The following is a 24,545-nucleotide window of genomic DNA, read 5'->3' as shown; positions in this document are numbered from 1 at the left end:
TTACCTTGTTCAATCCTTAAGGCCTCATAAGCTATTCTTGACCTCTTGTAAGTTTAGGAGTGTGTGTGTTCTTTCTCAATCACTGCATCATTTGAGAATTTTGACTACTGCTACCTCAGCTTCTAGAACAATTGAAAATATTTTTTTTCATAAATGAGAATAATTTTATCTTTTGGTTCCATGAGATCTCAGATTATTTAAACAAATGTACAATTACCAAGATTTGCCATTCTTATAATTTTCTTTCTTTTTTTCTTTTTTAAAGATTTTTTTTTTTTAATTCATTTGACAGAGACAGCCAGCGAGAGAGGGAACACAAGCAGGGGGAGTGGGAGAGAAAGAAGCAGGCTCACAGCTGAGGAGCCTGATGTGGGGCTCGATCCCAGAACTCCAGGATCACGCCCTGAGCCGAAGGCAGACGCTTAACCGCTGTGCCACCCAGGCGCCCCCCATTCTTATAATTTTCTTATTACAAAAACATTCGCTGAAGGTAATTTAGAAAATCCGGACAAGCAACAAGAAGAAAGTAAAAATCACAAGGGATTCCACCTCCCAGAAATAATCATTGTTGATATTCAGGTATACTTTCACTTCAGTTTTTTTTCCTATGTGCACTTTTTTAAACAAAAAATACTGGGTTTTTTTTTGTTTTTTAAAATTTAATATGGTTCCATATATTTTACTGTGACCATTAAATACTATTCAATTATATAACTATATTTAAATATATAACAACTATACCCTTTTTTAAACATTCAGTTGATTTGCTTTTTTTTTTTTTTTTCTGTTGGAAACCACATGTGGCTGGATTAAGGAATACATATTTGAGGCTTCTGAGACAAACTCTTCTCCAGAAAAGTCTTAAAATTTGCACTCTCACCTATGAGTGCCTTTTCTTAAAGGATCACCATTTACTAGCTATTAGGATCGGAAGAAGAGATAATTACTAGCTTGAGAGGTGAGAAATTCTTCAGCTGCTGTACATCGCCTGGCCACAATCTGTTCCCTACACACACAGGAATGACCTCGTCTGCCACTCCTCCCGGCACACCGAGCTATGGCCTCTCATTCCTTCCTCTTCATTCTGCCTCAGGCCCTCAAATCCCACAGTCCCACCAGGGCCCAGGAAAAGTTGGTCCCCAGCAGCAAGACTTTGCCCAATAACCCCATCAGTACGACATCCCCCTTCCAGTTAGCACACAGCCCCTCCTGATGCTCCTCTGCTTGGCGCTGGTCACAGAGAAGTTAGCCTTTACTCCGACACTGTTTTCCAGCTTTTCCAATTTCACACGTGTCACTATCACCTCCCTGATAAGTTAAACCAGTGCCACATTTTCTTCATTTTCATCTCTTTCCTCCTGCACCTTTTTCCTTCCTTTTTGTTTTCTTTTTAAAAATCTTTACAGCCTACGGTCAAATAAATAAATAAAAATCTTAAAAAAAAAAAATCTTTATAGCCTAGAATAGCAAACAGTAGCCACTGGATAAATTCAGAACGTGTTAGAGGGAGAGAGAAGGAAAATCAGGACTATGGATTAATTATTTCATTCCTTGAGGTTTTATGTCATTGTTGTAAAATTAAAGATTAGACCCTGACATGACTTCCGTCTCTAAACGTGGGATTTAAGCAGCTGCAGAGCCGACTGGCAGAATGCACACCACGTTCGTGATAGTCACTGCCTCCGGAGGAAGGAGCGGGATCAGACTGGAGACTCACAGGCAAGGACTTGAACTGTATCCGAGCAAGAGTGTGTGAACGAATGGGAACACCAGTCATGTCGTAGTGGCGGGCACTCAGATTTTGTTTTATGTATTCTCCGATCTTTTTATAAGTCTTAAACCTAAAAACAAAAGTCTGCCATCAGCTCACCGGCCTGCCCTGGAGGAAACGCGTGGTTCCAGCTCCGAGCTGGGACGCCCCGCAGTAAAAGGAGGAGCTAGAGGCACGTGGGGGGCCAACACCTGGGCTCCAGGGCTGCTCTGTGAAGCAGATGGGACACTGTCAGCCTCTTTCAGCCTTAGAGCAGGTCTTTAGGAGAAGGACACGGGTTTCCGCAGCTCCCTAGGAATGTGAGCCTACGAGCTGACGGAGGATTGCTACCCAGGTGCCACACAGCTCCAAAAGGTGATTTGGTTTCTGATTTCCAAACATCTTCCTCCTAATTCATGACCCTGAATCTTGCATCTATGACAGACAAGCTCCTCAAATCTGAGCCCATGTCCTCTCCGAGTGAATGCTAATGATTGTCTGCATCAGCCCTGTGCTCACACTCCGCTCTTCCCAGCAGCGCGGGTCCAAGCCTCTGGCGGTTGCCTGCGGGGACTCGGCTCCTGACGATAGGCCCGGCACCAGTGCCTTCAAGGTACCTGCTCTCGGAGGCCGCGAACCTTAATGGACTCCTCCCGGGTGACAACACTTCTTTGCCAGGTCTCTCAGCACACAGTTAAACTGATGCCCTTTATTTGCATTTAAGGTTGCTGAGGACTGTTAGGAACATCTTAAGCGTGGGCTGTGTGCCTCCCCTGATCACCTGCCGCTGTCCTAGAGGGTGGACGACAGGATTTTATTCTGGTTAAAACCTCTCCTCCATTAGCATAATGCCCTCCATCTGGCAGTGCCCAGTCAGTGTTTCTGACTGTTCTTTCTAATCACACATTTTTATAAAAAGGAAGAAGAGTCTAGCAATAATCTCTTACTTTGCAAATGAGGGAACAGAAACCACAAGAAACAGGTGATCCACCCAATGTCAGGAAGCTATCAAATTTCACTTCTAAGATGTCATTTGCTGTGAGATGCACTATAAATTTTTTAAGTCTTCTTACATAGACCACAACACACTAAATAGATGCATCCCAATCTCTGAAATAATAAAATAAAAAATATTAAACTGGGGGCGCCTGGCTGTCTCAGTCAGGTAAGCATCCAACTCTTGATTTTGGCTCAGGTCATGCGCTCAGGGTGGTGAGCTGGAGCCCCACATCTGGCTCTGTGCTGAGTGTGGAGCCTGCTTAGGGTTCTCTCTCTCCCTCTCCTTCTGCCCCTCCCCCCTAAAATATATATATGTACGTGTGTGTGTGTGTGTGTGTGTGTGTGTGTGTGTGTGTATGTATGTGTGTATTTCAGAGCCAAAGAAATAAAGTATTTAGCTTCAGGATTGAGATTACAAGCCAAGTTTCTGGACTTCCAGGTCCGGAATATTTCTTCTAGATCAACCTGCAATGCATTTTTTTCCTCCTTCATAAGATAGAAGCATACTATATTCTAAGGGTAATAAATCTATTATTAGCAATATGTGACGCTTATACAGCAACTTCACTAAGCAATACTAATATTAGTTGTTATGCAGGGTTTTATCAGGAATTTGAGGGGTTTTTGACCACCACAATGAGAGAGTATTAATTTTATTTCATAAACAAATTATAATATTGACCAATATAACCATATCTGTATATGTGGCTTAGTCAAGGCCACTTACAAATGATTAGGTCTGATTTTAGGAAATCATATTAGTTTTCCTGTCAGTAGAGAACCTAAACTAACACTAGTCTCAGTCCCAGGTTTTTTTGGAAGTCTGAAAAGTCCATCAGTTTTATAAGCATTGATTATGGCCTTTGAATAGGATATTTCATTTAATTATGAGTAGAGTATGACCAGGCAACTTATAGAATTTTACTTGAATAGGACATTAGGAGAAAATACAGATGTACCCAAATGTTTGTTATTTTTCCTAATGTACTGTCATGGAGACTTAATACCTAGTTAAAATATATGCCATTGTATTATACACAGGTTTTTTAAAGGTAATTCAGCCAAAATGGAATTATATATAAGAGAAATAATTCAGGGGCACCTGGGTGGCTCAGTCTTTAAGCGTCTGCCTTCGGCTCAGGGCGTGATCCCAGAGTCCTGGGATCGAGCCCCACATTGGGTTCCTCCGCTAGGAGCCTGTTTCTTCCTCTCCCACTCCCCCTGCTTGTGTTCCCTCTCTCGCTGGCTGTCTCTCTCTTAAAAAAAAAAAAAAAAAAAAAAAGCAATGATGATGAAATGATGCTATCAACAAGTAATGAATAAATTGGAAAGGATGTAGAAAAGAGAGATAGGAAAAGAGTTTTGAGACCCTATTATCAACATAGATAAGAAATGATCAGACCTCAGTCTCAGACAGTAGAGGTATGGATGAGGAGAAAAGAGTTGATAGCAAGGACAGAGAGATGATAAGAACAGACCAAAGAAGACAATACCAAGCGTGGAAGACAAAGTAATAGAGCTACAGACTCCTTCCAGGTTTCCTGCCAGGCGCCTGGCGGCATGGTGGAGCTACACCCCCACGGAAGGCAGCTGGAGGGGCTGCACGTGAACACATTCCATGCTGAATGCCTACGAAACACCCAGAGTAAGAGCTGCACAGACAATTGAAAATGTGACTCTGGGGCCCAGCAGGAAGGTCTGGACTGGGGAGGCAGATTGGAGAGTTGTTAACATAAGAAAGAGAAGGCTAAGGACTGAGCTTAGAAAAATGAAGACTTTAATATTTAGGAGTAAACAGAGAAAGTGAAACCCCAAAAACAATTGAGAAAGAATGCTAAGGTGGCTGGGAGGGGAATAAGGAGAAAGAGGACTCTCAAAACCAAAGGAGTGGCATGCAAAAGAGAAAATAAGAGGATGGCAGTAAGGATGTGGCAATTAGGGCGTTGTTGGCCATTTTTCCAGTGGAGTTCCAGGGGCATATTGGGGGTTTTCCCAAGTGAACGGAAGTGAGGAAGTTGAGAGGGAGGGAAGAAGAGTGAAGGGATGTGTGTGTGTGTGTGTGTGTGTGTGTGTGTGTGTGTGTTTGACGGAGAGGCAGAGACTGGCCTATGGAGTAATTTTATTATAAAAAAGATAGAGATAGGATAGTAGCAAGAAGGACATGAACTAAGAGAAAGTTAGAGGATTTTTTTAGATGGGAGAGTCTGAAGCCTATTTACTAGGGAGGGAGTCAGAAATTTTGTCAGGAAAGGAAATATTGGCACAATCAGTGAAGCAAGGTTCATGTTTTGGAAGAGGCAGAAGGGAATGGGTCTCAGAGCACAGGTGGGAGACTAAAACGTTCACATCAAAATTGAGGATAGAGCCTAGGGTCACGTTTTAGGATGAAGGGACACAAGGGACACATCCAATTCCAGGATCAAGTCAGAACCTGCCCAGGGCTCTCGTTTTTTAAAAAAATTGCCCCATTTCAGAAGTGGCCTTCTCCAGACGGGTCAGAGTGAAGTAAGAATGAGTAAATACTGCAGGGAAAGGAGGGTGAGACATAGGAGAGCCAGCAAGGGTGAAAATGAGATGGAGACCTTGGAGCAACTGTGTGATAATGACAGGAGAGGAGAAATGAGGCAGGTGGCATGGGGACCAGGGAGAGGGTCTCACTAAATGAGAAGGTGGACAAAGAGAGGGTGGGACAGCCAGCAGTCAGCCTGCTGTGTTGGCTTCCTGTCATTTACATCAATAAGGTGTGCATTTCCTCAATGGAAATGAGGGGCCGGCATCCTAGCATCGGACTGCATGTCCCGATGATAACAAAGGCAAAGAGAAGACTCCCAGCTTCCCACTTCCTCCACCGCATGTCTCCACCTGGTGCAGAGCTACCCACAGGGACCCCTCCCGTACTAGCTTGACTCTGTCCTTCACTGGCTTATTGTAAAATCACTCTGCCTAGAAATCGCACAGCCTCCTTTCCACCAAGAGGACTCTATCTCTGCTGCCAGTTATCTAAGTTACTTGCAATCAGGGAACGAATTTTCATAATACAAAAAGAAGCTTTATGGAAAGGGTAGACAGGGCCTCTTTCTTTTCTACTCTCTCAGTTGGAAAAAAAAAATCTAGACTATTGTTACAAGAAACCAGTTCCAGTGAATAAACCAACTGTGTGCTGACATGACTTTATTATTGTATTTAGAATGACAAAAAGTTATTTCATGCAGGAAATTAATATGCTTATCTGCTTAACAGACCACTACTGGATATAACCAGTTGGTCTCACTAAATGATGTTTACTTGATTTTACTGCCCCATTCCCATTTATATCTTGGAAGTCTTAACCTAACTGGCTAAACCCAGAAAGAATAAAGGAACATGAGTGCCAACATTATTAGTCCCATAAATGATAAGGATTTTGGGGTGCCAGGGTGGCTCAGTTGTTGAGCGTCTGCTTTTAGCTCAGGTCATGATCCCAGCGTTCTGGGATCCAGCCCCATATCGGGCTTGTTCCTCAGCGGGAAGCCTGCTTCTCCCTCTCCTACTCCCCCTGCTGTGTTCCCTCTCTCACTGTGTCTCTTCCTGTCAAATAAATAAAATCTTTAAAAAAAAAAAAGGATTTTTTTTAAACAGTGTAATTGATGCCTTTCATTGAAGAACAATTTTAGATTTCTTTTTTAGCCTAACATTTGGTATAACACTCATTGGTCACTAAGTATTTATTGAGCATCTACTGTGTGAAAGGTGAAGCACATTTTTAAGTCATGAGTTGGGCACAAAATTTAATTAGACACAGATCATGTTCTCAAGGAATTTAAACCCATTAGGAGAGTTGAGCTATATACATAAATTATTAACAATGTAAAATGTAACAAATTCCAAAGCAAGTATAAATTATCCGGAGATTTCAGGAGAGGAACAGAGTAGAATGGATGTGCCTGTTTAGCTTCCCAACACTGGCCCGAAAGAGCAACAGAGCAGGGGGTTATCAGGGAGTCAGGAATTTAGTAGAACCTGGGAGGCCCGTCTGCTCTCTGTATCTCCCCACACACCTGTGCACAGATGTTTAGTGTACCTCGAGTCCACGCCACAATAAGATAAAGTACTGAACATGGAAGTCCTCCTTGGAGATGGAAACCCTTTGGCTTAGATTTCACACAAAAGTGTAAATAACTAGATTTTTCTCTAAGAACAGATTTCGACAGAAAGAAGAGGAAGAAGGCAGGCCAGAACTAGATGCCGTAAAGAGGGATAGAGGCAACAGAGAAAGGAAAGAGAGACACAGTAAGGGAAGTGGGACTTCTGGGATGGTGTGTTTTACTGTATTGCCCAGGGCAGCCTCGGAGAAAATCTGAGAATTGAAAAGTTTGGATCGATTCACTTTCCATGTGTGGGTACTGTAATTATACTTTTAGATAAAGGTGGGTATAGAAGTACGCTTTCGTATTTATGTGTGTGTATACGTTGTTTATACATATGACAGAGATAACTGTGACTATCCGTGCATATACGTTTGTTCAGACTAAAATCTATCAAGAACATTCGTTGTTTAAAATTCAGTCTTGCCCTGGTGCTTCTGCAGAGAGAGCCAGAGTGAGAAGGTCTAGAGATGAGGGCTATCCAGGAAGCTCAAGTCCATTGCAAGCTTCGCTATCTCACAGGCACCCAAGGAGACCTAGCTGAGGCTCGTTCCCGCTACGTGCCTCTTGGTGCTCTAAATCCAAGCTAGGATGTACTTTTCTTACGCCCTCCCTTCCACAGCTCCTAGAATGCTCCATCTGTCATCATCTGTTAACATCGCTCGTCTCTCAGCGCCGTCTAACTTCCTGTGTCGTGATACCGGAGGCAATGCTGTTCCTCATTCTGTGTCATAAAGCCTTGGAGGTCCCTCAGGCACCTCCACTTTACCTGGTGCAAACCAAGCTCATTATTTTCCTTCACAATACTGCCTCCCTGCCTCCTCTAGTCTCCATCTCAGCAGATGGTGTTTCAGTTCACTCCAAATCCAAGTTACAAACCCAGCTGGCTAACCTCTCCCTAACCTCCAACCCATCCAGTCACTAAATCCTGTTCATTCTACCCCGGAAATGGCTTCCGGTCCACACCTGCTTTCGTTCTGACCACCCCGCCTTAGTTCGGAGCCGCGTCCTCCCTCACCCGGACTCTTGCAAGACCTCACAGCTCACCCCCAGTCTCCTGTCCTCCTCCTACTCACCCTTTGCACTGCAACAGGGTCATTCCTCCCACACACTGCACATGACCATGTGACCCTGGCTTTAGAAACTCCTCTGCTTTCCCCTGGCGGCCTGGCCGCCACAAGAAGTTCAAGCTCCTTCGCTCGCCCCGTGAGGCAGGTATAATTAGTCCGCAGGAGTCTGTCCAGCTGTAACATTCACCATCCTGCCACACACACCTTACGTTCCAGCGAGACCGAACTTTTCCTAATATCGTGAAATGTCATGCCTTTTGGAACCCCCTTTTGCCCACATGTTCCCTCTGCTGGAAATACCCTTCCCCTTACTCTTGTCATCAGAAACTCCTACTTAAAACTCAGCTCAATGCCACCTCTTCTGTAAAGGCTTCCTTGACTCTGAAATTAACTGCAACATCTCGTACTTCACCCACAGCTGTGCTAAGTTCTTACTAATTCCTGTATGCATCCATCTTCCTGAGAGGCCCTGGACTTCTCCTGGGCAGGACCTGTGTCACAAGAGCCGCCCCCCAGGACAGCAGTAAATGATCAGTACGTAGTATGCAATGCATTGATTATAGGGAGCGCTCAGAGTTTCAGTGCCACTTGCTAGATGAAACCTGAGTTTGCTCTTGTCTAGGAAATCTTCAGGAAGGGACGGATTGAGTAGGAGAGGGACAGAGCGCTAAGTCTCACAAGCGGGCAAGGCCCCAGGAACGCTCCATGCTCAGGAGGAGATAAACTGTGTACTTTATTGTCTGTAATTTACTTTTAAATGCTCAGTGAAGACCAGGATTGGCAAACCCCTAGGGGCAAATCCAAGCTTTCATCTGTTTTTAGAAACAAGTTTTATCTGAATGTAGCCATGTTTGTTCAGGTAAGTGTTGGCTGTGGCTGCTTTTGTACTTCAAAGGCAGAGCTGAGTAATTGCAACAGAGATCAAATGACCTGCAAAACCAAAAAAAAAAAAAAAAAAGTACTATGTGGCCCTTTACTTTGCTGATCCCCTGATATAGACCAGGTGGTATACATGTGTATGTGAATTTCAATCTACAATCCAGGGGCACTCTGTTGCTCTAATTGGAATTACCCATCTTGGAGTCAGTCAGTATTTCATCAAACAAAAATGTATTAGAGACTTTAGTGCCCTTTTTTGAACAGAATATAAAAATCCAGTGACTCTTACAGTCTATCCCCTTAGGAATGGCAACCTAGGCCTGATTCCTGAATGGTCCTGGGTCCAACTACTGATCTGGAGGTTTCTTAGGGCCTTAGTCCAACTGGTTAACTGAATCCTGATGCTAGAATATTGTTGTACTTGCTCATAATGAATCTTTCATGTTCTTTCATAAAAGGACAGCACAGGGACTTCACTGACCTTGCAGAATAAGGGCATGTCTCCTGTGTGCCTGCTTGCCACAGGATGTCCATATGTGTAGTAGGGATCAATCTAGACCCGCTTGTGCTGTAACTTGGTGGGAAAGTGACCACAGCACTCCCTTACTGGTAATTATGGGAGGCTTTCCAATTTTCACCCAGAAGAACCTAAAAGTTGTTGCCCTCGATCTGAGGTCAGTGCCCAGAAGCTTGCTTTGAGGACAGTCACATTCGTCTCAATCCCTTGGAGAGGCAGTTCCCTCTCATGTGTTTGAGAAGCTCTGAAACAGAGCATCCACCTTGTACCATACACAGGCATGGCCTCCCACCCGGTCTCCACTCTGAGCACAGGAGGTGGAAGCCAAAGGAGCAAGAACACGGCTCAGAACATGGAAAATGGCAGGTCGAGCCGGTGCACACTTTGAAGAAACTTGAGAGGGTGCAAAGTGGGGAGCATCTACCCAGATGGTTGAGGGGCAGTTGTGACCTGATATGAAAGGATCTGCAGAGCATGGAAAGTGGGTGATTCAAGCAGTTGTTTTTTTTTTTTTAAAGATTTTATTTATTTATGTGACAGAGAGACAGCCAGCGAGAGAGGGAATACAGCAGGGGGAGTGGGAGAGGAAGAAGCAGGCTCATAGCGGAGGAGCCCGATGTGGGACTCGATCCCAGTACGCCGGGATCACGCCCTGAGCCGAAGGCAGACGCTTTAACGACTGCGCTACCCAGGCGCCCCTGATTCAAGCAGTTTGTGTTAATCTGGTCTAGTGTACATAATTCCTTTGGTGGCAGCTGGGCCATACTATTAAAATATTATTTGCAATGTTCAATAAATAATTACTTATAAAGTATGGGAATATTGAAAAATCTCATATTCATGCTCACAAGCCCCAGAGCTATTTCAGAACTAGAAATCTGAAGACAAAAGTACTACTATTTATAGCCACGGACTTGAAAATACACTTGTCTCAGTTGGTTCTTGACAGTGCAAGGCAAGCTGGTCTTTGACATAAGACAGAAGACACAATTTTAAGCTCACAAATTAAGCAAGACAGTTACTTACAGACTCTGAAATTTCTTTCTGAGGCTCTGGAGTGGATTCGCCAAGTTCTTCCCCTGATATCCCAATTCCAGGTTGAAGTGATGGTGAACCCAAAACTTGAATGAGGTAGGAATCAAAATCCTCACACTTTTTTTTAAACAATTTTTGCTTCAGGGTGTCTTTTAAAAGAAAAGTAGAAAAGGGGGATAGTAGGGGCAAAACCCATTTAAAGAGATCTTCCATACTCTCCTTAAAATAAATAGACACTTTCCCATTACTTGAAGTCAACTACTCGGTGAACTAAGTTTTAAAGAATTTGAGCATCGTCCAGAAGAGGCCATCTAAAATAATTCAGTTTAATTTAATAATGTACAACAGCCTATGGAGGCAAAAGAATCACTTAAATCCTTGCTATCCACAGTGTAGGTTGACTGAACTGCTCTGTGGAAGGCCAGCCAGTCCAAAAATATATCCCTCATTAGCTGGGATGAATTACTAACTCCTTTGGTTAAAAGATGATAAAGCTCTTTAATTATTAAAGTATAATGTCTCTGAAATATGTAATATTTCCGGCCATTCTAACACAGTTAACAGCCCAGTGAAATAGACCCTGTCCGAGAAGTCCACCAGTCATCCTGCAGGGTGTTCAGGAAATGAAACCCCAGATAAGAAAGGCCTGGAGAGAGGGAAATAGAAAGTGGGAAGGTTCTGGGCAGGGCATGCTACCCTTCAGGGGAGTTGGGCTGCCAGCCAGAGCAGGCGGGGAGCAGCACGAGGGCAAGGAGAGGCTGTGCTAGGCCACGTCAGCCCCTGCTCCTGGAGGCATGGACAAGGAATGATGGAGCCAACCGGAAGCCTGTAAACACGAGAAGCATCGTTTCACCTACTTCACAAGCTCACTGGGAGTGGCGCCTGCCACAATGAGTTCCCAGTTGCCAAAGAATTGGAACCTGTGTCACTGCGAAGCAATACTGACCACACTGTAATCGCAGATAAGTCAGGGTCTTAGAATGCCTCCCTGGGAAACATCAGCCCATGTGACAGGGCAAAGTAGCAAAGGGAAACCCACCAGATGGGTGCTGACTATAGGACGAATATTCACAATGTGAAACTGGATAAACTCTCCACATCAACCAGCTTACTCTTCATCAGCCTCCTAGTTTGTAAGAGCAGCGAATGGAGAACAGAACAGAGACGAGAATTTTCCCTGTTACTTGTGTTTCTCCTCTCTTTAGGTCACCATAACTTTTTTTCATTCATTATGTACTTCTTAATTCGCTTTGATTCTGTGGTTCTTTTTTGCCTTGCTGCTGGCTTCCTGTATCTCTTATGCAGGTTAGGTCACTTTTTGAACATTAACGAGGCTTAGCAATACCCCAGATCCTACTCGTTCTTTTCAACCATGTCCTCGAGCATAGATAGCCCAGTTAATCAACTCCAAGGCCAACTCAGCACTTACTCCAAACAAATAAAGACACGAGATCGTACCCTCTAAACTGGATGGACGCTAAATGGTTTTGCCTTCGGAGTTTATGTGTTCAATCTAGTGCTGGCGTAAGCCTCATTAGCCACCTCCTGATTGCTGTTTTTGGTCAGGATAATCCAGTGAGGCAGTACTTGGAAGAACCACAGAAATTTCTTTCCCCTGGCGCTGAGTCTTACCTTGCAGGGTAATGAAGTCATCGAACTGATAAACGTGCTCACTGTCTGGGTCAGTAGCAATGAGATTCATTTCTTTGTGGAACACTTCGAAGTTGGGGTCATTTTTCTTCACTACCCCAATCACAAATATTTCCACATTGATGTCACTGGCTTTCTTCACCACTTCCGTCAGATTCTTTTCATCTCGGGTATCAGTCTGCCCATCAGTGATGACCAAGGCCACCTTCTTTACGCCTGGCCTTGCGGCTTCAAACATGTGGTTGGCTTCGTGGAGGGCTGAGGCCGTGTAGGTGCCTTCCCCCAGATACTGCATGCTGTCCACAGCCAGCTTGAAGTCGTCCTTGGTGGAGAACTGAGTCAGATGGGCCACCTTCTCCACCTTATGGCTGTAGTTGATTATGCCTACGCGGGCCGTAGCGAGGTCCAGAGCAACCTGGTCGGACAGAGTCTTCACAAGACTTTTGATGATCTCAAAGTTCTCTAGCCCCACGCTTTCGGAGCTGTCAATCACAAAAAGCAGCTCTAGAGGAGTCTCTTTGCATTTGGGCCCACACCCTAAAAGAGGAATGTTGAGATAGAAACATTGCACGAATGAAAATCAGAACGTCACTGACTGGCGTCAGATCGGTATGTGAGAAGGGCAGCGAGCCACCAGGGACCTGGGTTGTTACCTTCCCTTTCTGGGAGTGTGAACAGCTAACAGCTGTCCTCCTTCTGGTTTCTGTATCTGACTTTTAAAAAAACAATATATTGCAAAAACAACCCCCCCATACACACAAACCACCAAAACACTGTAGAAGATAAAATAATGAACACCTATGGGCCATTTTCTCAGATTAAAAAATATATTTTTACAAGTCAGCATCCCTGTGTGCACCTTCCTGATTACATTCCTCTCCCCTCCCTAAAAGATAACGCTAGCCTCCTTTTGCTCTTTGTCCTTTCGACGTTTGTATTTAATCTGAATCTGAAAGCTACTCTTCTAGTCTTACACCCTATCCTTATATGAAAATTGATATTTGCTCATTAGCATGACCACTGGGTAAAGTGATGGACTGAAAATAGTTAATTGTGGGGGAAGGATTAGGACCTGTAACTGTACTGAACAGCCGTCCCAAACTCTAGTTTGTGTCCCCAGTCGCTCACAATGACGACAAAGGTGGCTCAGTGAGGCCAGCAGTCCGTCCGTACCATGCCACCTCTTCAGGAGAATGATCTCAGAATGCTGGTTAATCAGCAGCTTCCGTTTAGGGTTTACCATTCAAAGCCGTCATTAGAGTTACCAGGAAGTGAGACCTATCAGGGCTCCACTGGTTTATTCAGTCCTCATGTTGCCCAACATCCCTGCCACAAAAATTCATGAGGAAACTTGGTGCTATTTTTCCCGGGCGTCTAGAACTCAGAAGCCACATCTAAACTGGCCTGTCACCGTACAGAGTCCCAGATGGGGTCTTAACGTCCAGAGGTCTTTTGGGGGACAAGCCAGGGGTTCCTGTATGGAAGAACGATGACATTTCTGCCTCTGTCCATTTTAAACACACACGTTTCTCTTATCTCCATTATTCTATTAATCTCTTGCCTTTTGGCTAATCTCTTTTCTTCCTCTTTCTGCTAACTCTATTTTAAGTCTAACGTATTTAGCCATAGAAGCATTTAGATAGAGCTATGAAGCACGATGACCTCCTGACTGTGTCCTCCTGCCTTTGAAATGAAATACACTCTAGAAATCGTGCTCAAAACTCAATTCAGAAAGACTTCCTGCTTTGGGAAAAACACAGACATTATAATCACCAGCCAGGTTGGATTCAAATGCCAGTTAGGCCCCTGTGGTCATATTTCCTTTGTTGTTTTTTTCCTTTCCAAGCTCAGGTAAATGTCACTGAATACAAACGAGCTCTGTGCTCACAAAAGGCCTGGCTGCCCACAGACTCCAGGGCCAGTATCTTCACTCCTCTTAACCACCCTGGGAAGATGATTTCTTTTTTTAAATCCAGATTCCCACAGACCCTCTGTCTGCATCTTTCAGGTTCCCACTGACTTTCCAAATGAACTTCAAACTTTCCCATGAGCTCTACCCCATATATCTCCGGGGAGACCACATTTATCTGGACCAGCAGTGCCTGTGGTACTGTGAAGGGATTGTTCTTTTCTTGGTGGTCAAATCTTACCACATATTTCAAAAATAATTTTGATAATTTCTTCTCTCTGGAAGACAAAAGGAAAATGTATTAATTATATGACCATAATATTTTTTCCTATCATCATAAGAGCTATGTCTTATTACAGTCAGTATGGAGCCATTTGCTTTTATTCTGTGGCTGAAGAAAATAAATGTCACAGAGGTTAAAAGCTGGCTAGAATCTAGCATGACTGAAGTGTGTTTGAGTTGTGAAGTGTCAGAGCTCAGACTTTCAGAGTTCAAATCGGGGCTCCAGCATTTATCAGCTGTGTGACCTTGGGCATGAGGTGGCCTCACAGTGTCTGTGTCTCAGGGCTGTGGTGCAGGTCAAATGAGGCTACGACACAGGACTTTTAGGATAGGGTCCAACTCCATAAAGAACTATTTACAAAGGTGTGGGCGACGCATGCCATCAGTCACACAGTTTAACCCACACGCGCTAAGCAACCAATACAAGTACCAGGGCCAAAAGAGAATTCGTTCTATGCTGTATTCCCTCCTTTTCTCTACCACCATCCAATTGTGCAAGTACCCTCCCCAGGTTCCTGATACTCTCACTTTGGCACATCTGTGAAATGTCCCCGTGTTCCTGAATGTTCCTTCCTGGTCCTGCTGCCATCAACATCAGCAGAAGAGCCCGGGATGAGGTAGGGTAATGTGCCAACGCCCTGCCCTGAGTAGTCCATTTACAAATAACCGGGATGGGATGACAGGAAATGGAATTCTGTATTTGCCCAAGACAGGAAGCTGACCGGAATGATGAACTTAATAGAAGCCCAGAAAACCTCAACAGGAAGGAGGCAAAACTAAGAAGATAAAATTGAACAGTTGCAAAAGTAAAGTTTGAAAGAAAAAAAATCCACAATGACAGAATTGGGGTAAAGATGACATCGCTGGTGATAGGACTTAACAGAAGCATGTACGGAAAATATTCAGGGCATTTTAATTTAATTATATTTTTGGTAAATTGAGTAAAAGCCAGTGATTCCAAGTGGCTTTTTAAAAAGAACTCCCAATACAATATTAATACAATTATATAAAATGAGGTAGTCAATAGTCATCTTTGGGGGGGCGCTTGTCATGTTTTTCCACATTTAGGCATTTAATAAATCTGAAAGTAGGATGTGTCTAGAAAGGGAAAATGCATATATTTTTACATTGTGTTTTTAGAAAGGGGAAATATATATTTATGTTTAATTTTTTGCAAATGGAGAAAATACTAAACACCAAGTTTATGATTATAGTTTTTCACTTAACATTGTATCATACTTAATTTCCCATATTATTAAGTATTCTGAAAAACTTGATTACTAAAGTCAGATGCATGGCCATTTTAAGGCTCTTGATGCATTTGCCAAAGTGACCTTCAGAAAGGTTGTAACCAACACCTGTAACAGCAGTGTATAAGAAAACCTGTTTTATTTTAGACACACAATACTGGTTATTATTATTATATAATCTTTGCCATTAGATAGAACAAGATATCACATTGTTTTAAATTATACTTATGCAATTCTTAGGCTAAATTTCATTTCATACGCATGTTTCCAAGTCATATTCTCTTGTGCAAATTCTTTGTATGTCCTTTGTCCATTTTTTCTATTAAGATGTTTATCTTTCACTGACTTGTAAGAATAATTTATATATCAAAGTTGCATTTAAATTCTTTTTAATGTGCTTTTTATGGTCTAGCCAGGTCTAAAATGCTTTAAATACTCACATATATCAATCTCTTCCTCCTCTTCTTTGCTTTTACTTGACTAAAGTAGTTTTATTTTTTCCACTCAAGTTGCTCAATGAGTACTTTGGCTGTTTTTGCCAATGATGAAGGCATCGCCTTTATACCTATCAAAAGATTCCTAGTCTAGTGAGCAGTAGACGAATAAATACTTTTGTATGTGCTCCACGAATGGATTGGAGCCAAGGAACCACACCTGTCTGCTCGGAATTCCAGGGGTGGGAGAGTGAGGGTGGGGCCGCGGTCCAAGAAGGTGGCTTATGAGCAGGTTACGGAGGAAAGAGGGGGGATGGGAGGAGCATTCCAGGCAGGGGACAAAGTACACACACAGTGCCTTACAGTACTAGAGTAAAGTACGACACAGGGTACACGGCAGAGAGAATGACAGGAAATGTGGAAGACAGATGAACTCTAGAAGGTCTTTGCATCATGTTGGAGAGTGTGAACTTTATCCTGGGCGGTGAGAAGATGCATGGTCCCTAAGCAGAGAAGAGATCTGATCACACTTCTATTTTAAAAGGGTGATTGTGGCAGCCCATGGAGGGGTTTGAGGTTCCTAAATATTTCAGGGGGGGGGAAGTGACACCAGAAGGTGGCGGTGGCAGTGATGGAGAGGAAGGGCTGGTCTGGAGGGAACTTTCCAAGAGAAAATGAAGGGGGTTGGTGAGTAATTGGAAGGAAGGGTGAGGAAAAAGGAGTCTCAGAGGAGGCCAATGATGTTGGCCCACTCTGAGATGGGGAGGGATGGACCAGAAGCAGGGTGGGAGCAAACGGAGATCACGGGGCTCTGCCTGGGCCTGGCATCGATGGGACAGACATCCAGCTGGGGGTGGCCGGTAGGCAGTAAGATGTAAGGTCTGGTGCTCAAGAGAGCAGGGCAAACAGGAGGCAGATTTACGGAAGGCAGGTGTACAGCTGGCTGTGGAAAACATTGAAGGCAGATGAGATTTCCTAGAGCAGAGCTCTCAGTCTTTTAAACCAGTGTGTCCCCACACCTCCACTGGTTACATATATTCTTTTCCATATTTATAACATAAAGACAGTATGTTTTCATTCTCCATACAACTTTGCTATGATATTAAACCAGCCTTTTCAAATTGCACATCCCCCCTTCCTTTCATGGTTTTCCCTGCCTCAGAGTTGGAAGACCGGGAGAAAGAAGACTGAAGGCAGACACTAAGAAATGCTAACATGTATGGGACAGGTGGAGGAACAGTCTTTTTGAAGCAATTTGGCATGAATTATTATGACATTGAACTCTGTCTATGGTATTTGCGTCTTAAAGCAGTAGTTTGCTAGTCTGGAATGAATCTACACCCGACAGCTGTTTGGGGATATATTTGATCAGGGACAGAACGTGGGTGGGGAGAGGAATGAGGCCTTCTAAGAACAGCATTCATGGGGGAGCAGCCTGCCTTTGGTACCAGACAAGTCAACTCCAGCTACAAGGGCTCTGCTACTCGCTAGCAGGGCGACTTCAGGCATACCACTCAAACTTTTCTGACTTAGCACGTCTTCATAGAAGTAGAGATAATAGTACCGACCTCATGGAGCTATCGTGTAGACCAACATGGAGTCTTGGGCAAGAGAGGGCTGTGGCCTGCAGTCTGTCCCCTTCTCGTTGCACCCCAACCCTACCATTTCTACACTGTGCAGGCTTGGCCCATCATTCATGGGGAGAAGAGTCCTCACTTCTGAGCTCTGTCCAGATTCCCTGAAAACACATGCCCCTTGCCCACCTTCTGAGGTGACCCATGCATAGGCCAGTGCTGTCACTTAGGCAGGCAGTTTGGGGATCCTGTGTATCCAGCATGTAGAATAGAGGGGGCATGTGCTCAGGGTGCTCACTCTGCTTGGCCCTGAGGGCTCCTTACCCGGGAGAAGGGGTGTGGCAGAAGGAGCGCTACAGGTCCTGTGCGGGCTCTAAAACAGGAGCCCTCAGGCCCCTGCAGTACTAGGTAGGGGGGTACTGAGGTGAAGGAGCCTAACGCAGTACCAGTCACAGACTAGATTCTCACTGAGGCAAAGTCACTCTTCCTTCACTTGTCCTTCCCTGCTAGTCCCTCTTCTAGAACTGAGAAAGCCAAGGTCAGCAGAATGCCAGCCTCATTTCTGAGATCTCTGCCTCTTGGTTAAGAATCTTCTGCTCAAGAGATAAAAGCCTAACTTGGCCCCAAACATCATCATACATCCTTCTGTTTGCTCTGGATCCACGTGTTTACGCCTGTCATAGCATTTGTCAAATGACAGGGGGACATCCTTTGCTTGCCTTTTTTTCTAATGGGCTGTGAGCTCCTTGAGTCCACGGACACAGTCTCTTAATCTCTACTGCTCCCCTGCCTATCTCCGAGCCTGACCCAGAATACGCACCCAATAAATGTTGGTGAAACGAGCGAACAAATGAATGGATGAAGGAAGCCACGCCCTTTCCACACACTGGGATAGGAGGGAGGGTATAAACCTATGGGGTCGTTCCTCTGAACATTTTACAGACACTCTCCCTGCTACTTTGGGGGAGGAACTGATGTATATGCAGCTGTTTCATATGCCATAGGCATCTGGGAGTATCTGACTTGTGAGGAAGGACAAAGAAGAAATGGCAAACAGACCATAAAAAAAGTGTTTTCTGTTTGTCGTATGCCCACCTCTCATGTCTTACCTTCACTACCTAAACTCCCACCCCTTACACCTGGATTTGCTTAGCACAGCACATAGGGGCTGCATCCCCAGACCATGACCCACTGAAAAATCAAAAGGAGGAAAAAAGAGAAGCTTCCTATTGCTTCTCTACTCCAAGAGATGTAGTGTCTTCCAACGTGAAAGGAAGAAATAGACTTTGCTATAGAAATTCTAGAACCTTTCCACCCTGTGAGACTTTGAAGAGTCAGCTTTTTTATTCGCAACAGTGTAGAGAGCATAAGGGAAAGTTTATCAATGCCTCACAAGTTCTGTTGAATAAGTGAATCAGTACATTCAAGTAATCTCCGTTTTGTGATGGCTGTTCTCAGGGCACTTCCTAAAGGAGCTAGTTCAAGGAAACAGAAGCCCCCATTTGGAAATGTGAAGGGTAATGTAAAGTAGAAGTCATTTGGTCGTTTGGCTTCTTTTAAACAGCTCACCTCCTTGTTACCCTGTCTGCCAGGGTCGGGGGGAGTAGTCGCCACCACGAGGCTGGGGAAGGGCTGCCTGGTGTTCTTTCTCCCTCACGCTCAGATCAATTGCCTCATGCATCTAAGTCAACACTGGGCTTGTAGCAGTGCTACCATTAAATAGCAGCTGGCACTCTGTGTCAAAAGAACTCATACTTCTGAAGCTAAAACACGTATGTAATAATTTTGCAAACACAAACCCTCAATTACCCTCTAGGATGGATACTCACTGTAAGTCCTACGTCTCCCTTTGGTCCTTGTAACCCCTACTTAGTGGAAGAAGAGTAAAAGTCAATATAAGTTGGAACTAGTTAATGCATAAAATTACAGTAAGACTTTAAAAATCACTCCTTGCCTGTCTTCCTGGGGATCCGGGCTCCCCAATTTCCCCTTTATCGCCTTTCTTTCCCATAGCTCCTTGTTCTCCATGCTCTCCCTTTAGAATAGAGTGAAAAGAGAAGTTTAGAATGTAAATATTGAAGCCAAATAAGAAAAACTCTAAAACTGGTTCATTTGCCAGTGGAATCTTTTGAAGACCTGTAGTTCTGGTTAATACAAATATACTAGGGGGAAAAGAAATGCAGGGCATTATATTTACATTCCACCTAGGTACCATAATCTAATTCATGATGAACCAGAGAGCTCAAGGTGAGGAGACCTGAGGATATGATCAGAACAGCTCGCTGCCTTCAGGAAGTTCGACTGTTATAAAATTTTATAGCAGACTTATCTGGTGTCTTCTACGTGGTATGTTGTAAGGATTCACTCTTTTAGCAGCTGGCTTTCAAGGATGAAGAAAGTAAAGTAAGCAGGTTTATAGTTGAAAGGAAATCCATAGGGATTTGCTTCCAAATGGATTTTTCCTCCGAGAGCTATAAGGATGAATGACCAGTAGGAGAGCTCTTCCAAAGTTTATGTTAAACGATGCAGATCCTAAACTTAAGCATCTTTCTAAGGTCCTAACATAACTTACCTTCTGGCCAGGGAGGCCACGGCCTGTCGTGCCCTTTGGCCCTGGAAAGCCTTGAGGTCCTTGCTCACCCTACACAATATGAAAAAGGGATCAGCACATTAATTTCCCAAGATAACTCAGAAAATTCTTTGAGTCAGATATATACTTGCGGTTCCCAAACTGCATTGTAGCATTATCTAAATTTGGGGGGGAAGTGGATATGTCCGATGGGCTCAGTGCTTTGCTAGTAAAAGCTGAGCTTCTGAATCTGGAGTAGAAGTGAAGGAGCTGGTTTACAGAATTTGCTTATTTCTGTGGTATAATTTCTCCCACCTTGGCCAATTTTCAAACTATGAACATAATGTTAACCAGTACACAAATAACAAGCAGCTGTTATTTGAGTTGTGATAATCTTTTTTATAATCTTCTCTACATTTTTCTATATTTTTTTGATACGCTAAAAGCATGTATTTTCTTAATAACGGAGGAAAAGAGGACATAAGAGCATTTCTCCCCAATGAATGCCAAGGAACTGTGCATGCAATTACTATATACTGTTAGTTCCAGCCCTGATCATTGGTACCATGAATCTATTTATTTAGTGCCTCCTTAATTCAGAAAATAAAAATGTTTTCATTGCAGGACTTGTTTTTAACTGCCCCCCTCACTTACCTTAACTCTTTCTCCTGCTCCCCGACCCCTGCCCCCAAAACCGCGCAGATTTAAAGGGCTTTCATGATGTTGAACAGGAAACAGAAATAATCCCTGTTGTGTATGCAAAGTCATAGTTCTGACGCTGCTTAACTCTAAATCATTGTTAGCAACAAGTCCATGGCAAAGGTTTGTGGGACCACGAGTTACTGAGATTTCATTTGCTTACCTTGAACATCTTTCTCAAAGGTACCCTGACCACACCTACTAGAATCACTGGTATTCTCAATGAAAACCTCAGACAAGGAAATGAGAATCCAGGATGCGTGTGGGGTAAAATATGCATTTTGCATAGGCCTGCTAGGGCTTGAAAGCCACTAAGCCAGAAGGCAGGATGGGCTTTAGAAGGAGAGACTGGAGGGGGTCACAGAGGCTTGCTTGGAGACCAATGTAATTCTGAGTATCAGCATTCCTCAGACTGCCTTCCTAGCTCATTGACTTTCAAACTTTTTAAAATCAACAGAACCCTTTCTTTTTAAAAATATTACAATGAAATATTTCAGATGCATAAAATTTATACTGAAAAAGGCACTCATCTATATACCACCATATTTTAAAATGAAATGGTGCAGATACCCCTGAAACCTCTGATGTACCCAATCCCTTTCCCCTAAGGAGAGGGGAAATCTGTTTCTGAAATTGACATGCATCACTCACATTCATGTATTTATGTTTTAACTACACGTATATAGTCTAAGATAGTGTACAATAATAGTTTAAACTTCAAATAAGTGATGTATCTGTGTATCCAATTTGTATTTTAAACTTCAGCATTATCTATTTGAAATATATCTGTGTACATATACACAGTTCTAGTTTAATTTTCTCTGCTATACAGTATGCTATTAAATAACTAGACTATAGATTTAACCATTATCCTAGGGATGGACATTTAGGTTGTTTCCAATATTTCCCAATTACAAATAATGCTTCAGTGAAGACTCTCTTATTTATCTCTGTACACTTGCCTATATCCCTAGGAGGAAACCTTTTCATTAAAACAAATCTTACACAGAAGGGTACAACATAGGATGAATATAATTGGAGACTCTTGTTGACATGAAGTGCTCCACTCTTGTTGGACCCATCACTAACCCCTCTTGGTGGGTTGACTTGGCTGAACTTTTAGGTCCTTTTCATCTCTGCCATGTTGTATTTCTAAATGGAAGGCAGGTATGGGGTTACAGTTCTTCCTCCTCAATTGGGCTCTAGAGGACTCAGCCAAGTTCCTTACAAAGGTCAGAGTGCAGAGAACTCATTCGTGGATGGTCTTTTTAACCCTGGTAACTCTTGAGCCAAGCACAGTGCCATGGAATAGGGGGCCATGGTGAAGGTTTATGTGGTGCATGGCTGTCTCAGGCCTCTCTGAGGAGACTCACCCCTGAAGAAGTGCCCCCTCTATTAGTTGCTTCAGTGGTGACAGGGGACAGACAGGGATCACTGGTCTTCTCTATTCAGTTCACAGTCAAGAGAGAACAGTCTTTTCCCAGCAGGAAACACGGTGGTACAGAGAGCCCCAGAACCCTGGCTAGGGACTGGTGCCAGTGAGATATGCTGGAAACAGCACACCAACATGCAGACTCCAAGCTAGAGATTTAAGCAGGAGAAAGGAGAGGAGAGAAAAATCTGTTCTGTTTCCAAAGATTGCCCAGCAAACACGGTATGAAGAGGAATAGACCGGAATATGTGGAACACAGGCCAACCTCATTGCACTTGCTGAAAACCATGCTGGCAGAGGGGGGGGGAGCGGTGCAGCTTCACCTAGAATATGGAGGCTAGAGCGGTCTGTCTGCACACAGACTGCACGGCCAACTCACAGGGTCGCATGGAGGGTGGTGGTGAGATACCTGCCTGAGAGTCGGCTGTTCTCTGTTCTAATTAAAAAGAAAATAAAAAACAAAAATTCTAAGAAAGGTATGCTCTTAAGAAAGATGTGTCAGTAAATGACACTTGGGCATAAATTCATTTTCTCAGGCTTTTGTTTTTTGTTTTGTTTTGTTTTTTCAGAGTCCAAGTAGGACAGCTTTATTCAACCAGGTACCCATTTGAAAGGTGGTGCGAAGCTGTCGGGGAGATTCTTAAGACCCCTGGGACCTGAGTTGGGGGGTCAGGAGGTTTTGCAGCCAGGTGGAAGGGGATTAAAGGTTCACAGGAGAGCTCTAGGAGGCTGTATAGCTGGTGTTGCCCTGCCCTCCCGCCCCCACAGGACGGACAGCGTGACACACAAAGCAGCTGGGCCTGGGATGTGATGGTGAATGGTCCCTGAGAATTGCACCCTCAGACAAAGTGGGTCCACAAAGAACTTGACACCTTTCTGACAATTATTCAGAATAATTACTTCTTTTACAAACTTTTGGATCCTACAACAGCTAATATAGATGTCCAATAAATGTTTATGACTAACTAGCTTCCTTTAAGAAATTACACAATTTCCTCGCAAACTTAAAAGCTACCCGGGCTTCACTGCTATGCCCTGAGGGGAAAACCTCCAAGTAGCCGCTTAGCATGTTAGGATCAGCTCCATGGGCAGGAATCTATTTTGTATCACTTCACATTCTAGACATTTTCTATATAATTGTTCACACTGTAGCCATTCCAGGCAGCTGCTTTTCCCTATACAACAGCCTTTTTTTTTTTCTTTTTAATTGTCAGTTTCCCTTCAGAACACTTGGAAGTCTTCCTGTAACTTTCAGAGTGCGCTCTCTGGCTAATCGCGAGCAAACCCCTTAATTGGGCAGAGGTGAACGCTATCCAATCATACTTTTTTCCTTACAAGTCTCAAATGAGACACAATTATTTCAGGCTGGGTCAGGAGCAACTACAGGAAAGAACCTGTCTATCTGAAGGTATAATTAAATCCAAATTTCAAACCCAGCTTCGCAACCACTATATCTCCCCTCTACACCCATCCTGCTGTAGATGTGATCATTTTCCTTTCTCAGATAATTAAGGTACAGTGAGAAAAGAAATCAAATTCATAGATGATCCAAAACTATAAAATGAACTTCTGCCTCCCCTTTAGGGTATAGAAACTAGAAAAGGCTGCTTTCATTCTTAAATCCAAACAAAAATTGCTAACCATCCTATGAAAGCCCAGCTCTTTTTGAGTGCATCATGGAGCCTGAGTCAACCACGTGACTCAAAACCTAAGGAAACAAAGGATCCGCTAAGGAGAGACAGGACATGGGCACTTACTTACCTGCTGGAAACACCAGATGTCATACAAGCTGGTAAGAAGAATTCGGCTAAATTTCTAAACCAATTGCTGAAGGCTGAGTGTAGGCTGTGTGAGAGGACAGGACCCCTGGGAGCTTCAGACACAGGGGAATTTATACTCACTCACAGGCCCTTTGGGGACCTTAGCAGTGCTCATAAGAAAGACTGGGGACAGGACGAGTCCCAAAGCTTCCCTAGTGGTTCAGGCCTTGGGGAGGGAAGCAGCTGACCCCCAGCGAAAGGCACAAGGCCTCCTCTGTGACAAAAATCTTAGGCTGCTGGACATGTGCAGCAAACACTGCCACCTTTAGGGCACAGGTGACCCATGGGAGCTGGGGAAAGGAAACAGAATAAAACTTGCAGGCATGGATCCCAGACCTTTAGAGATATCCCACTGCTTGGGAAAGGAGATGTCCCACTAGTGGGGAAGGACCAGGAAACCTTCCTTAGCCCAGACCATTAGACCCTCCTATGCATTTGCTGGAACTCATAACATTGTACCCTTAAGAAGGTGAATTTGTCCGTATATAAATAATCTCTTAAGAATAATAAAAAAAAAATTGTAAAAAGTAGAAAGAACAGAACACCTGGCAA

General features: G+C 43.8%; 1 protein-coding gene across 2 annotated transcripts in view; it reads right to left on the bottom strand.

Annotated features, from left to right (window-relative positions):
* The window catches only part of COL28A1 (collagen type XXVIII alpha 1 chain), a 158,343-nt gene that overhangs the window by 6,375 nt on the left and 127,423 nt on the right, over window positions 1-24,545 (bottom strand). For both annotated transcript variants that reach the window (XM_045793658.2, XM_087861051.1), the window contains exons 28-33: window positions 20,046-20,114; window positions 19,428-19,508; window positions 19,303-19,338; window positions 14,175-14,211; window positions 12,007-12,561; window positions 10,366-10,523 (exon numbers count right to left, since the gene is read on the bottom strand). In XM_045793658.2, coding sequence (XP_045649614.2) covers window positions 10,366-10,523; window positions 12,007-12,561; window positions 14,175-14,211; window positions 19,303-19,338; window positions 19,428-19,508; window positions 20,046-20,114 — 936 coding nt within the window. The remainder of the gene's footprint in view (window positions 1-10,365; window positions 10,524-12,006; window positions 12,562-14,174; window positions 14,212-19,302; window positions 19,339-19,427; window positions 19,509-20,045; window positions 20,115-24,545) is intronic.

This window comes from Ursus americanus, chromosome 3, assembly GCF_024610735.1.
Source record: "Ursus americanus isolate L20-20 chromosome 3, mUrsAme1.1.p, whole genome shotgun sequence".
NCBI lineage: Eukaryota > Metazoa > Chordata > Mammalia > Carnivora > Ursidae > Ursus > Ursus americanus.
This window is presented reverse-complemented; position numbering and strand designations above follow the sequence as displayed.